This window comes from Pristiophorus japonicus, chromosome 8 (genome assembly GCF_044704955.1).
Source record: "Pristiophorus japonicus isolate sPriJap1 chromosome 8, sPriJap1.hap1, whole genome shotgun sequence".
Classification (NCBI taxonomy): Eukaryota; Metazoa; Chordata; class Chondrichthyes; family Pristiophoridae; genus Pristiophorus; species Pristiophorus japonicus.
The window spans coordinates 191087231-191103608 of NC_091984.1; the positions used below are offsets into that span (position 1 = coordinate 191087231).

Below are 16378 nucleotides of genomic sequence, written 5' to 3' on the forward strand. Positions count from 1 at the left end.
GTCTAAGGCTGAGAGAGCCTACAGCATGATTGAAAAAGAAGCGTTAACGTGTGTCTATCGGGTAAAGAAAATGCATCAATACCTGTTTGGGCTAAAATTCGAATTGGAAACTGACCATAAGCCACTTATATCCCTGTTCTCTGAGAGTAAAGGATAAATACCAATGCATCGGCCCGCATCCAGAGATGGGCGCTCACGTTGTCCGCATACAACTACTCCATCTGCCACAGGCCAGGCACCGAAAACTGCGCCGATGCTCTCAATAGGCTGCCATTGCCCACCACGGGGGTGGAAATGGCATAGCCTACAGATCTAGCCATGGTTATGGAAGCATTTGAGAGTGAGCAATCACCCGTCACTGCCCGGCAGATCAAAACCTGGACAAGTCAGGACCCCTTATTATCTCTAGTCAAAAGCTGTGTGCTTCACGGGAGCTGGTCCAGTGTCCCAGTGGAAATGCAGGAAGAGATAAAGCCGTTCCAGCGGCGCAAAGATGAAATGTCTATACTGGCAGACTGCCTTTTGTGGGACAATCGAGTAGTGGTTCCCAAGAAGGGCAGAGACACCTTCATCAATGACCTCCACAGTACCCACCCAAGCATCGTAATGATGAAAGCGATAGCCAGATCCCACGTGTGGTGGCCCGGTATCGATGCAGACTTAGAGTCCTGCGTTCACAGATGTAATACATGCTCGCAGTTAAGCAATGTACCCAGGGAGGCGCCGCTAAGTTTATGGTCTTGGCCCTCCAAACCATGGTCTAGGGTACACGTCGACTATGCAGGCCCGTTCTTGGGTAAAATGTTCCTTGTGGTTGCAGACGCGTACTCCAAGTGGATTGAATGTGAGATAATTTCGGCTAACACGTCCGCTGCCACTACTGAAAGCCTGCGGGTCATGTTTGCACCACACGGCTTACCCGATGTCCTGGTGAGCGACAACGGGCCATGTTTTACCAGTGCTGAGTTCAAAGAATTCATGACCCGTAACGGGATCAAACATGTCACATCTGCCCCGTTTAAACCAGCGTCCAATGGTCAGGCAGAGAGAGCATTGCAAACCATCAAGCAAGGCTTGCAGAGGGTAACTGAAGGCTCACTGCAGACTCGCCTATCCAGAGTCCTGCTTAGCTACCGCATGAGACCCCACTCACTCACTGGGATCCCACCTGCTGAACTGCTCATGAAAAGAGCACTTAAGACAAAGCTCTCGTTAGTTCACCCTGATCTACATGAACAGGTAGAGAGCAGGAGCTTCAACAAAGTGCATACCATGATAGCGCAAATGTGTCACGTGAGATTGAAATCAATGATCATGTATTTGTATTAAATTATGGACAAGGTCCCAAGTGGCTTCCCGGCACAGTCATAGCCAAAGAGGGGAGCAGGGTGTTTCGGGTCAAACTTTCAAATGGACTCATTCACTGGAAACACTTGGACCAAATCAAACTCAGATTCACGGACTATCCTGAAAACCCACCTTGGACCCTACCTTTTCTGATTCCCCCAACATACACACCAGTGGCAACCGGCACCACGGTTGACCACGAAGCAGAACCCTTCATCCACAGCAGCCCAGCAGGGCCCAACACACCAGGCAGCCCAGCAAGGCCAGCTGCACAGCAGCCCAGCGAGGGCCCAACAAATGATTCAACAACACCAGCCTTCACCGAGATGATCAACCAGGACAAGAAGGGCCCCAGATCGACTCACATTGTAAATAGTTACACTATTGACTTGGGGGGGGGGGGGGCGGGGAGTGTTGTTATATATGTATACTTGTATTTATTCTGTACAGCCACCAGAGGGCTCATCCCCTGGAGTCCCAAGGGATCCCATAATCCCTTGGGAGCACAGGTATTAAGGAGATTTCACAGGTTGGAGAGGCACTCTGGAGACCTGCAATAAAAGACTAAGGTCACACTTTACTTTGAGCTCACAGTGTTCAATCTGACTCTTTCTCCATACACAACAGGAATGGCATGGGGTTATAAGCGGTCGGCGTGCACGGCGATGATGTAATCGCGGTGCGCCAGTGCGCTAATCGCGGGGTACGGCGCAAACCACTTTTAGCCGGCGGAGCAATTCCAGGTGGGGCACTGTGAGTGCTGTGCCCGGGGGAAAACCCTTTAGTGCCCCTTTAGTGCTTCCCGGAGACGCTAACGGTCTTTCTGAGAGAGGCAATTTCAGCCGCATGCCTATGTATGGCTCTTCCATAAGAAAGTCTGAGTTTGCAAACCATGGACCGAACTAATACCATCTCACGTGTGGTGAGGACTTGCAAATTATGGAGAATTCTCAAAGTGCATTTAAAGGGATGAGGATCTAGCCAAATTCCCCCAAAGTTTGCAAAACCTACCCTAAAGCTAGTGTCTGGAAAAGTGGATTTAAAAGCTCACCCCTGGTGAGGCTATGGAGAAATCCCATGACCAATTTCGGACAGCAGACAGTCATGTACTGTATATGTGTGCAGGCTTATAGGCAATCCCTTCAATAGATAAGTGCTTTTTAAAGGTAAAAGGTTTTAAAAATTATTCAGTTATGCAAAATATATATGTGTTTTCTTGCCTGTGAGAGTTTGAAAGCATGGCAGGTTGCAGGGAGCCAGCTGTTCATCAGGTTAGAGTTAGCATTAATGTTCGGCGCACTTTGATTATGGGGGCACAGAATGCTTTGCAGGAAGGGGTCTTTGAGTGGATGTGTCAGCTGGCAAGAGGCTCACTCTTTTGTTTTTCAAAATATAAACCTAGTTGAACTAGTTTGATGAGTTTAAATAAACTAAGAAGCAACTCACCTTGCTGAGAACTTCCAGCCTTTTCTTTTGGTGGTCATGTTTTGCCAGGAGAGCAAACTGCTGCAGTAAGAGTGGGGTTGGGGTCGTTGTGATGTCCAGATAGTACTTAAAGACTTGAAAAATTGTGCAAGGCGGAATGCGGTTCTCATCACTCCAATTGCTAATAACACCTGTGTGGACAAAAGAGATTGGTCCTTCGGGTTCAAAAGCTGCAATCGAGAATTTGCAGTTGACGATATGAATACAGGAACATTTAAGAACAAATTTTCCTTTCGGTCTACGTATGTAAGGGGAGTCTGCCCAGATTTCCTGGCAGAGCCTAGCACTGGGATTGGAGTGGGGTTGGAGGATTGGAAACAGGAATGTAGCTGCAAGGCTATGCACCTGGCTACCAACTTTGAGGCCTTCTGGCTGTCACTGGAGAGCAGCTGCCCAAAGGCCTCATGGCCCGAAGTTCATGCTGGGGTGGGGGGGGGGGGGGGTAGCACGGGGGAGGGAAGAAATTATTTTCTAAACTTTCCTGTCGTTCATTTTTGGGATGGTCCCATGACCCCAGTCTGTGAAATGTCCCAGTGAAAGCCCCTTCACCAGTGTCTTTAGGGTGCCCCTCTGCATAGGGTGCCCTGGGTAGAGTCAGGTGAAGTAGGAGGGCTGAGAACAGTACCTGCCACCTCATCTGCATTGTTACACTGGGCCTGCACCTACTCCAGGAATTTAGGAACCCGCCTCAAATCCCAGGGGTGGAGAATTAATGTAACAGGTTTGTGGCCCTGTTTCCTCTTCACTGTATCAGGAAACTGAGAATTCCTCAAGGGCAACCAAGGGACAATCTCCCCTTTAATGTTTAAAGTAGGCATTAACCACTTGTTTTAAATGGCACGCAAAGAATATTCATTAATATTCACAACAGTAGTTCCTGGTTCCTTACACAGAATGTCTCCTGCTGAGAGCATACATCAGGACTTCGGGCACATGCTCCCACAATTGTCTGGCAATTCCTAATGAATATCTACAGAATGGGCAAGAAATTCTGCTGTTATTCCCAATGGGAGAATTCCCAAACTAGCAACATGTACTCTTAGCAGTAAAGCCCTGCCCTGAGAGCACTGGAGATGAACATTTACCCTTAAGTGAAGACAGGAGGGGAAATGTTCTTACTTCATGGTCCCAGCAGAGAGCCTTATCCACTAAGAATGTACATTTAAAATGCCAAAGACTGGCTGCACACAAATTTCCAACAAGTTAACGTAATTGGGGTGTCTTTGTGCAGTACCATGGAGTAGGCCTCAGGCTTTGATCTCCCACTTTGTGCAGTACCATGGATTAGGCCTCAGGCTTTGATCTCCCACTTTGTGCAGTACTGTGGAGTAGGCCGCCGGCTTTGATCTCCCACTCTGTTGAGTTTCTGATCTTAACCCCATGGTTGCCAAGTGTTGAGCCCAGTGAGTGGAAGGTTGTCGCCTGACCTCTCAGCTTCCATCTAACTGCAAGTGTAATGCGGAGCAGAGAGGAGGCCGCACCTGGAGTACTGCGTGCAGTTTTGGTCACCTTATTTAAGGAAGGATATACTAGCTTTGGAGGGGGTACAGAGACGATTCACTCGGCTGATTCCTGAGATGAGGGGGTTACCTTATGATGATAGATTGAGTAGACTAGGTCTTTACTCGTTGGAGTTCAGAAGGATGAGGGGTGATCTTATAGAAACATTTAAAATAATGAAAGGGATAGACAAGATAGAGGCAGAGAGGTTGTTTCCACTGGTCGGGGAGACTAGAACTAGGGGGGCACAGCCTCAAAATACAGGGGAGCCAATTTAAAACCGAGTTGAGAGGGAATTTTTTCTCCCAGAGGGTTGTGAATCTGTGAAATTCAAGGAAGCAGTTGAGGCTAGCTCATTGAATGTATTCAAATCACAGATAGATAGATTTTTAACCAATAAGGGAATTAAGGGTTACGGGGAGCGGGTGGATAAGTGGAGCTGAGTCCACAGCCAGATCAGCCATGATCTTGTTGAATGGCGGAGCAGGCTAAAGGGACCATTTGGCCAGCTCCTGCTCCTATTTCTTATGCTCTTAAAGAATGAGATTTTCTGAATTGATCTTCTGTGCCTACTGGAAGCCTGGTACAATCAGCATTGGTCGATGCCCAGGTTTGCAATGTCTGGATGTGCTGCACCCTCCTCAATAGTTCCTATATTTGCTGTGCCTAGACAATCCCTAGCCTCAGACCTCAGACACAGGAACAGGTTCATCTGCCCCACCACCCCCTAGCTCCTGCCAGTGAAGTCAATATTTTGCTCCTCTCAGGTGGGAAAGGAGGAGTCAGCTCCTTTAATTCAGCATTGTATTAACCATCAGGGTATTATACTAGTAAAATATAAATCGAAACAGCAGCGTTTATTGGATGATATTGATATGTATACACTCCAATTTTGTTTTGAATAAATTTCAAATGGCCTTATACCTTTCTTGTGAGTAGACCAGTATCATTCTGCCTGATAGCTTCACAAAGTTTTGTGCATAGGCATGCAGACATTTTTCTTTGAAAATCCCAGATATAATTTCTATAATTACCTAAAGCTGTGCTTCTCTCCTCCAAAATCTCAACTTTTATGATCTGATTTATAGGAGGTGCATCTTCTAACCGGTCAATCAAGGCATTGACCAAATCTTCATGGTTACCAGGAAAGATCCCCAGATGGTCACCAGGCTGATAGTGTAACTCCTCCCGCTTGTCTGTGTGTAGCTGTAGTAAGATTGTGGAACGGCTAAATGGAAAGACAGAATGATGCTTCAAGCACTCAGATTAAAGATGTCACAAAATTTACATTCCATTTTTCCATTGCATTCTGCCCCCAAAATGTTGTCCATTTTCTCCTGAAGATTGTGACTCTTGTTGGGAACTGATTTCACAGACCCACCCAAGCAATGCCTCTTTATGTGTCAAACCCAGTTGGTGATCATCACTGGGCTGTTTGACCACAGAGTGCAACACAGCAAAGCCCAATCCTGCCTTTACTGATATCTACCCATGTATACTTTCCAACAAGCATCACTCTACAGTGACCAGGAGTTGGAATTCTAGTTTCCCTATGGGCACTGAATTGTAGTAGCCCAATTAAGATCAGCTAATTCAGCACAGTCCAGGAATCAAACCTGCTCCATTTGTCACGAAAGGACGAATGACACAGTGCAGTGACTGGAGAACTTAGCACCAGATCACGTAATGAGTTGAGGGAAAAAGAAGTTAAACTTGCTCCCCTTAATTCTTCTGAAGAGGAACAGAAGATGGTAGTGATATGTTCATATTATTTAACAACCGTGATTAATTAAAATAAAATATTCCCTAGCAGTGTTGTCATTTAAATTCTGACACCAGCTGTTTCATAGAAACATAGAAACATAGAAATTAGGTGCAGGAGTAGGCCATTCGGCTCTTCGAGCCTGCACCGCCATTCAATAAGATCATGGCTGATCATTCAATCTCAGTACCCCTTTCCTGCTTTCTCTCCATACCCCTTGATCCCTTTGGCCGTAAGGGCCATATCTAACTCCCTTTTGAATATATCGAACGAACTGGCCTCAACAACTTTCTGTGGTAGAGAATTCCATAGGTTAACCACTCTCTGAATGAAGACATTTCTCCTCATCTCGGTCCTAAATGGCTTATCCCTTATTCTTAGACTGTGGCCCCTTGTTCTGGAACTCCCCAGCAACTGGAACATTCTTCCTGCATCTAACCTGTCCAATCCCGTCAGAATTTTATATGTTTCTATGACATTCCCTCTCATTCTTCTAAACTCTAGTGGATACAAGCCCAGTTGATCCAATCTCTCCTCATATGTCAGTCCTGCCATCCCGGGAATCAATCTGGTGAACCTTCGCTGTACTCCCTCAATAGCAAGAACATCCTTCCTCAGATTAGGAGACCAAAACTGAACACAATATTCCAGGTGTGGCCTCACCAAGGCTCTGTACAACTGCAGTAAGACCTCCCTGCTCCTATACTCAAATCCTCTAACTATGAAGGCCAACATGCCATTTGCCTTCTTCACTGCCTGCTGTACCTGCATGCCAAACTTCAATGACTGATGTACCATGACACCCAGGTTTTGTTGCACCTCCCCTTTTCCTAATCTGTCACCATTCAGATAATATTCTGTCTTCCTGTTTTTGCCGCCAAAGTGGATAACCTCACATTTATTCACATTATACTGCATCTGCCATGCATTTGCCCACTCACCTAACCTGTCCAAGTCACCCTGCAGTCTCTTAGCAACCTCCTCACAGCTCACACTGTCACCCAGCTTAGTGTCATCTGCAAACTTGGAGATATTACATTCAATTCCTTCATCTAAATCATTAATGTATATTGTAAATAGCTGGGGTCCCAGCACTGAGCCCTGCGGCACCCCACTAGTCACTGCCTGCTATTCTGAAAAGGACCCGTTTATTTCGACTTTCTGCTTCCTCTCTATCCATGTCAATGCATTACCCCCAATACCATGTGCCTTAATTTTGCACACTAATCTCTTGTGTGGGACCTTGTCAAAAGCCTTTTGAAAGTCCAAATGCACCACATCCACTGGTTCTCCCTTGTCCACTCTACTAGTTGCATCCTCAAAAAATTCTAGAAGATTTGTCAAGCATGAATTCCCTTTCATAAATCCATGCTGACTTGGACCGATCCTGTCACTGCTTTCCAAGAGCGCTGCTATTTCATCTTTAATAATTGATTCCAACATTTTCCCCACCACCGATGTCAGGCTAACCAGTCTATAATTCCCTGTTTTCTCTCCCTCCTTTTTTAAAAAGTGGTGTTACATTAGCTACCCTCCAGTTCATAGGAACTGATCCAGAGTCAATAGAATGTTGGAAAATGACCACCAATGCATCCATTATTTCTAGGGCCACTTCCTTAAGTACTCTAGGATGCAGCCTATCAGGCTCTGGGGAGTTATCGGCCTTCAATCCCATCAATTTCCCTAACACAATTTCCTGACTAATAAGGATTTGCTTCAGTTCCTCCTTTTCGCTAGACCCTCGAAACTTTAGTATTTCCGGAAGGTTATTTGTGACTTCCTTCGTGAAGACAGAACATAGAAATATAGAAAATAGGTGCAGGAGTAGGCCATTCGGCCCTTCTAGCCTGCACCGCCATTCAATGAGTTCATGGCTGAACATTCAACTTCAGTACCCCATTCCTGCTTTCTCGCCATATCCCTTGATCCCCCCTAGTAGTAAGGACCTCATCTAACTCCTTTTTGAATATATTTAGTGAATTGGCCTCAACAATTTTCTGTGGTAGAGAATTCCACAGGTTCACCACTCTCTGGGTGAAGAAGTTCCTCCGCATCTCGGTCCTAAATGGCTTACCCCTTATCCTTAGACTGTGACCCCTGGTTCTGGACTTCCCCAACATTGGGAACATTCTTCCTGCATCTAACCTGTCTAACCCCGTCAGAATTTTAAATGTTTCTATGAGGTCCCCTCTCATTCTTCTGAACTCCAGTGAATACAAGCCCAGTTGATCCAGTCTTTCTTGATAGGTCAGTCCCGCCATCCCGGGAATCAGTCTGGTGAACCTTCGCTGCACTCCCTCAATAGCAAGAATGTCCTTCCTCAGGTTAGGAGACCAAAACTGTACACAATACTCCAGGTGTGGCCTCACCAATGCCCTGTACAACTGTAGCAACACCTCCCTGCCCCTGTACTCAAATCCCCTTGCTATGAAGGCCAACATGCCATTTGCTTTCTTAACCGCCTGCTGCACCTGCATGCCAACCTTCAATGACTGATGTACCACGACACCCAGGTCTCTTTGCACCTCCCCTTTTCCTAATCTGTCACCATTCAGATAATAGTCTGTCTCTCTGTTTTTACCACCAAAGTGGATAACCTCACATTTATCCACATTATACTTCATCTGCCATGCTGCACCTGCATGCCAACCTTCAATGACTGAAGGTTGGCATGCAGTATTTGTTCAATTGGTCTGCCATTTCTTTGTTCCCCATTAGAAATTCACCTGATTCTGACTGCAAGGGACCTACGTTGGTCTTCACTAATCTTTTTCTCTTCACATATCTATAGAAGCTTTTGCAGTCAGTTTTTATGTTCCCTGCAAGCTTCCTCTCATACTTTATTTCCCCCCTCCTAATTAAACCCTTTGTCCTCTTCTGCTGAATTCTAAATTTCTCCCAGTCCTCAGATTTGCTGCTTTTTCTGGCCAATTTATATGCCTCTTCCTTGGATTTAACACTATCCCTAATTTCCCTTGTTAGCCACAGTTGATCTACCTTCCCCATTTTATTTTTACTCCAGACAGGGATGTACAATTGTTGAAGTTCATCCATGTAATCTATAAATGTCTGCCATGGCCTATCCACTATCAACCCTTTAAGTATCATTTGCCAGTCTATTCTAGCCAACTCATGTCTCATACCATCGAAGTTATCTTTCCTTAAGTTCAGGACCCTAGTCTCTGAATTAACACTGTCACTCTCCATCTTAATAAAGAATTCTATCATATTATGGTGACTCTTCCCCCGGGGGCCTCACACAACAAGATTGCTAATTAGTCCTCTCTCATTACACAACATCCAGTCTAGAATGGCCAGCTCGACATATTGGTCTAGAAAGCCATCCCTAATACACTCCAGGAAATCCTCCTCCACCGCATTGCTTCGAGCTTGGTTAGCCCAATCTATATGTAGATTAAAGTTGCCCATGATAACTGCTGTACCTTTATTGCATGCATCCCTAATTTCTTGTTTGAGGCTATCCCCAACCTCACTACTGCTGTTTGGTGGTCTGTACACAACTCCCACTAGCGTTTTCTGCCCTTTGGTATTCCGCAGCTCTATCCATACCGATTCCACATTATCCAAGCTAATGTCCTTTCTTACTACTGCGTTAATTTCCTCTTTAACCAGCAGCGCTACCCCACCTCTTTTTCCTTTCTGCCTATCCTTCCTTTATTAAAAAGATGTGAGGGAAAGCAATGTGTGAAGAGGACACAAAAAATCTGCAAAAGGACATAGACAGGCTAAGTGAGTGAGCAAAAATTTGGCAGGTGGAGTATACTGTTGGAAAGTGTGAGGTTATGCATTTTGGCAGAAAAAAAATCAAAGAGCAAGTTCTTATTTAAATGGAGAAAATTTGCAAAGTGCTGCAGTACAGTGGGACCTGGGGGTACTTGTGCATGAAACACAAAAGGTTAGTATGCAGGTACAGCAAGTGATCAGGAAGGCCAATGGAATCTTAGCCTTTATTGCAAAGGGGATGGAGTATAAAAGCAGGGAAGTCTTGCTACAGCTATACAGGGTATTGGTGAGGCCACACCTGGAATACTGCAAACAGTTTTGGTTTCCATATTTAAGAAAGGATATACTAGTTTTGGAGGCAGTTCAGAGACAGTTCACTAGGTTGATTCCGGAGATGATCGGTTGACTTATGAGGAAAGGTTGAGTAGGTTGGGCCTCTACTCATTGGAATTCAAAAGAATGAAAGGTGATCTTATCGAAACGTATAAGATTATGAGGGGACTTGACAAGGTGTATGCAGAGAGGATGTTTCCACTGATAGGGGAGACTAGAACTAGGGAGCATAATCTTAGAATAAGGGCCCATCCATTTAAAACTGAGATGAGGAGGAATTTCTTCTTCAGAGGGTTGTAAATCTGTGGAATTTGCTGCCTCAGAGAGCTGTGGAAGCTGGGTCATTGAATAAATTTAAGACAGAGATAGACAGTTTCTTAACCGATAAGGGAATAAGCGGTTATGGGGAGCTGGCAGGGAAGTGGACCTGAGTCCATGATCGGATCAACCATGATCGTATTAAATGGCGGAGCAGGTTCGAGGGGCTGTATGGCCCTCTCCTGCTCCTATTTCTTATGTTCTTATGTTCTTAAAATCTTTGCTCCAAGTAATGAACTTACATTTTAACATCTTATTATCAAAATTATAACCCTCCCTCTTTTCAAATGAAAACTGCCGCTGGATGATAGCTGAGATTCAACCCCAGATGTCAGTAAAACTTTCTATTTGAGCTGGTCTTTTGCTCATTTTCATATGTTTGTATGTAACATAAACCTGACAATATAGTCAAAGCTACACACTCAGATTCTTAACCACGATGGGGTAGAATTTCTGCAGGGGTTGTCTCCATCGTCATGCTCAGCGGGACTTCCAGCCACATGATCTGAATACTGGGATAGTTTATTTGTCAGGATTGGGAACAATCCCACCGCATGCTGCCTAAACAGTTACATGTAAGTGCACTAATATGTGCAACCAATTGGACCACAGTAACCTTAGCAACTGGTGATTAACTGCTGTTCTAGGGAAAAGATTGCTGGTTGCTGTTTGCTCTGATGTTTTTATATCTTAGGCTGGGTATTTAGTTTCTACAAGTAAATGAGAACATCATTGCCTTGTCCAGGCTTAAAGACACCAGACTGCCCTTGCCCTCCAACTCTACTGTTTTCATTTTCTTTCTTCCTCCTTCCACTTTGGTCCCGTTGGCACCATCTCACCCAAATGGCCATTCCCCATATGTACGCTTAGACTGTGAGCAAACTATTCATTCATGGAGGGCATCACAGCTGAGCCAATCCTGACCTCAGCCACTGTTGATGCAAACCCAACTTCCAACAGAATTACTAGCGAGAGAGGGAACCGTGGTTGTTCTCTACCCCCAAGCTTGGGACGAGCGAGGAAATTGGAGCATCTCTAACATCACCTCAGCTGAGATAAGTTAATTCATTAGAGGTTGACCTGGAACATTCTAGTTCTGAATGACTGAGTTCCACACTGGACAGTATCTTTAACAGTTTGTAAAAACCGATAAGGAAATAAGGGGTTATGGGGAGCAGGCAGGGAAGTGGACCTGAGTCCATGATCAGATCAGCCATGATCTTATTAAATAGTGGAGCAGGCTCGAGGGGCCGTATGGCCTACTCCTGCTACTATTTCTGAGGTTGTTACAGAAATGCAATAAATTTGTACAAACCAATCCAATTCTGGTGGTGGACAGATCATCTCTTCACCCTTGACATCTGGTACATTTATGTCAACCTTGGCTCAGTGGGTAGCACTCTCACCTCTGAGTCAGAAGGTTGTGGGTTCAAGCTCCATTCCAGCACCTAATCTAGGCCAACACTCCAGTGCAGTACTGAGGGAGTGCTGCACTGTCAGAGGTGCCATCTTTCGGATGAAATGTTAAATCGATGCTCTGTCTGCTCTCTCAGGTGGATGTGAAAAATCCCATGGTACTATTTGAAGAAGAGCTGGGGAGTTCTCCTTGTGCCCTGGCCAATATTTACCCCTCAACCACCATCACTAAATCAGATTATCTGGGCATTATTTCATTATTGGTTGTGGGACATTGTTATATGCAAATTGGCTGCCAAATTTCCTATATTACAATAGTGACTACACTTCAAAAGTACTTCATTGCTTGTAAAGCGCTTTGAGAAATCCTGTCATGATAGGCGCTATATAAATGCAAGGTCTTTCCTTTTTCATTTTACACTGGAAACTTTTTAGCTAGGATAAGGTCGCATACACTCAGTGAGATCAAGACAATAATTACTTAACATTTTAACGTGAAGTATATCATTCCACTTACATTTTTCTTCCTTCTAAAGTTAGTATTAATGGAGTAAAAATTGATCTACCTGGATGTTGGATTTTGCAAGTTGTGCCGAGATAGCAGTCTTGCAGCATAAACTTTCTTTTTGTGAATGCTGTAGAGAGCTTTGCCAGAGGGAAAAATGTAAAAGATTATTTACAATAATCTAAAAAATGGACAACATGCTCAAGTTATTTTTGGTAACACGTACCTCCCGTGAGGTCGGGTGCCGTCGCCTGGTAGGTCAGGCGGAATTTCGCTCTCTTCCAGCTGCGATCATTACTTATTAAGGAGTTGTTGGCTTTTTCAATGTTGACATCATCTCCCACACAGAATACATCGCACGCTGCCTGAAAGCAGTGAAGGTATATGTAAGTGCACTAATATGTGCAACCGATTGGCTCACAGTAACCCTAGGAACTGGTGGTTAACTAGTATTTTAGGGAGAAGATTGCTGGTTGCCTCCCTAAGCCTTTCCGCCTCTCTACCTCTCTCCTCCTTTAAGAGGCTCCTCAAATCCTAGCTCTTTGACCAACCTTTTGGTCATCAGTCCTAATATCTCTATGTGGCTCCGTGTCAAATTTCTGTTTGATATCGCTCCTGTGAAGCACCTTGGGATATTTTACTACGTTAAAGGTGCTATATAAATGCAAGTTGTTGTTGTTTAGCCAGACATAGGGAGATATGGCTGGTCTGACTTGAGAACTTAGTTGGGATAACTCTTGGGTTTGTGACATCACTTCAGTACAAGTTATTTTATATTTTGACCAGTGTTACTCTATAACCAGATTTTAGGAAGTGCCTAAGTGTTTTTGGGTAACTTGCCTTCTAACTTTTCCCTTTCTCATTGTGGACAGCAGCTGACACTTTCTCTGCTCCTATATGCGTTTTTTTGGCTAAAATTGGGAACTCCTTCAGGCAGTGGAAGTAGGGGGAATCACTCTATCGTGCCACACACTCCCATCACTGGTGTAACTCAACTGCACCTTCACCTTTTCACTATGGACGTCCTCTCCCCACCTACATCCACGACTCTTCCGACACCCTCCATCACTTTAACAGTGACGGAGTTTCCAGTTTCCAGTTTCCTGTTTCCAGTTTCCAGTTTCCTGGCCCCAACCGTCCCCTTTTCACTATTGACGTCCAATCCCTCTACACTTCCATCCTCCACCAGGATGGCCTGAGGGCGCTCCGCACCTCCATCGCTGCTGCTCTTCCATTCTTTTACAGTCTTCTCACTTCCTATACTTACTACTTTTGTATATTAATGGTTTCCCATGCTCTCTTTATACTTTCCATACTCTGTATTTATTTTATATGCCCAACTATTAATTTTGTATATTCTGTTAACACTTTTCAATATTCTGCTATTACTTCTGTATGCTCTGCTATTACTTTGACATACTTTGGCAACACTTTGATCAATACTTTGATCAGAAATACTACAACTTCATAAGCGTCCCTGAAACAGAAACAATGAGGGTCATTTTGACTTTCACCAATAGTGTGAATGGGCGATATTGATTCAGTCACACATTATACATCTCTCCCGATTTTAATTTCCATTGAGGTCCAATATTGCCCGATTTACACTATCGGCCAAATTCAAAATGACCCCCCAATGAAACTGAGAGGTCGCAACAGCAGGCCTTGGCTGGTTTTAAAAAGTTAGAAGTAAGTTCCTAAACATCAGTAACCTTAAAGACTTTCTTAGCCCATGTCCTGAATGACTCCTCTTGCCCACAGAGTTCATCCCCCTCTCCCATCCTCATAATCCGTTCGCCTCCAAGTTCTTCGAGTAAAGTGTCAACAGCTCGAGCAAAAGCGCAGAAATGGGGATAGGCTCGAGAGCCAAGACCAAAGGCAGAAAACCTGCAAAACAATGCATTCAAACTTAATATTCACAGTGGTCACTTTCTTTATGCTTCTTATTACAAAGGTCGCCACTACTTCTTGCAAAAATCTCTTTAACCAGCTTGATGGGTTTTCTTTCTGGGGGTTATGTTTTTAAATTACATTTCCAGCAGTTTTGATAACCCAGCTTGACATGTGCTATAAAAACATTTTATTTCCAGTGCACTGATTAAAATGTTCGCATTCAATTCTAGTCAATCATTGACCATTTTATTTTAAATGAGCCAACAACAAAATACCTGAGTCACTACATCCATTACAATCAGTGCTGGTCACATGTACTGCTTTGCTTATTTTGCAGGTTTGTAACATAAATGCAACTTGAATGAGTCTTATTCTATGGCAGAACTATTGGGCTCAATTTTTCCAATGCTTTTTTTGGCGTAGTTGAAGAGTTATCTCCGTTTTTTGGGGGCCCAAATACGCCAAAAAAATTTCTAAGTTTGCCCATTGGATTTCTTCATGTTGGCGTGGCCTAACCTGTCCTTTAGTTTTGGGGGTGGAGCCTTGATCTGCGCCAAAAAGATCAGGTTGCCACGGTAACCAGGGACACAATGCGAACTGAGACTGCAAATTGAAACATACAGCCAGCTCCCAACACATTAAAACACATTGCATCAACTTAAAAACACATTAAAATATATTGCAGCAACTTACCTCCAATTATTAAAGCCGGTCCTGCTCCCCCGCCCTTAGCCAAGGCCGAGTGGCCTCCCGATCCGCTCTCCTGCCCCTAGCCCAGGCTGAGTGGCCTCTCGGTCCGCTCCCCTGCCCCTATCCCAGGCTGAGTGCCCTCCTCCCTCTCGGTCCCTGCACCTAACAACACCCGAAAGGCTTCCACCCGCCCTCTCTCTCCCCCCACCACCCCCCCACCCCACCTCTCCTCCTCTCTCTTACCTTTCCTGCTGCTGCTGTCCAGGCATCTGCTGCACTTACCTGCGCCGATTTCCTTACTTGCGCCGATTTCCTTACCTGCGCCGATTTCTTTAACTCTCCAGAAGGTTTTTCTGCAGAGGCCACATACGCTGGCCTAAGCAGAACTGGAGTAACTCTCAGCTGGCCAAACTTGCCTAAATCGGCAGAATTGACGCAGGTGGTAGGTTACGTCCCCTTTGGCTGAAAAAAAACTTACCTAAAAAATCGTAACTAGTCGTAAATCGTAATGAGTAACGCAGGTGCACATTGATTGGGGAAACTGTGTTTTTTTAACTTAGTCCAAAAAAAGCAGCCTGCTCAAAAAAAACGGCGCAAATCACTGGGGAAATTTGAGCCCATTATTTGGAAAGCACTTACCTAACATTAGCTAAAGGCCCAGTACTCTCAAAGTTATCTTTGTGTTCTAGTTCATCACTTGAAGATTTCCGAGCATCTGAGTATGAGGATACACTGTTGAAGCGAACCTTGTAGCTCCTGGAGAGAGGGGAAATACATTTGTTGTAGGTGTTATAAAAGCAAGCCCAGTGATGGCACGGTAATTCTGTTTTCTGCTGATAGGTAATAGTTTGTCTCAGTTAGCTTGGCGTTCTATAAACGGTAATTATCAGTGCTGGTGTTTCATTCGCACTCACTTCCTTTCTGCAGAATTTGAATAAGGTTGTCTTATTTCCATCAGGGCAGATCCAAATTTCTAGAAGAATGAGATGAGAAAGTTATACTTTCATTATGAATAACCATTTGTCAAACCTGCATTTATTTACAAGGACACAATGCATGCAGTTAATTGCATCAGAATGTCTCATCATATCACTTATCTCTTTGTGAAGAGAACGATCCTCTTCTTTCCAAAAAAACTTTTCATAAAGCATACAAAGGTGTTGCATAAGCAGTATTTTTATTATTGGGGAACCTAGGTGAAGATACATGATGCAGAACACTTGAAGGAGAAATGCCCTGAGAATTGCTTTAAATATGTCTTCAAAATGGAGTCAGTAATCAGACTGCATGCTAGGAAAGGGATGAGCTAATGCTAATTAAAGCATGATGGCTCTTACAAATAAAACATTCCTTATCATTGATAGAAGATAAGTTATCAAGACCTC

The 16378-nt window shown here is 44.4% G+C and overlaps 1 protein-coding gene across 1 annotated transcript in view; it reads right to left on the reverse strand.

Moving 5' to 3' along the window:
- nos1 (nitric oxide synthase 1 (neuronal)) overlaps positions 1-16378 on the reverse strand; it is a 100955-nt gene that overhangs the window by 15152 nt on the left and 69425 nt on the right. Inside the window, exons 15-21 of the mRNA XM_070886322.1 lie at positions 15908-15966; positions 15633-15749; positions 14123-14297; positions 12637-12775; positions 12472-12550; positions 5367-5560; positions 2794-2963 (exon numbers count right to left, since the gene is read on the reverse strand). Of these exons, the coding sequence (XP_070742423.1) occupies positions 2794-2963; positions 5367-5560; positions 12472-12550; positions 12637-12775; positions 14123-14297; positions 15633-15749; positions 15908-15966 (933 nt within the window). The remainder of the gene's footprint in view (positions 1-2793; positions 2964-5366; positions 5561-12471; positions 12551-12636; positions 12776-14122; positions 14298-15632; positions 15750-15907; positions 15967-16378) is intronic.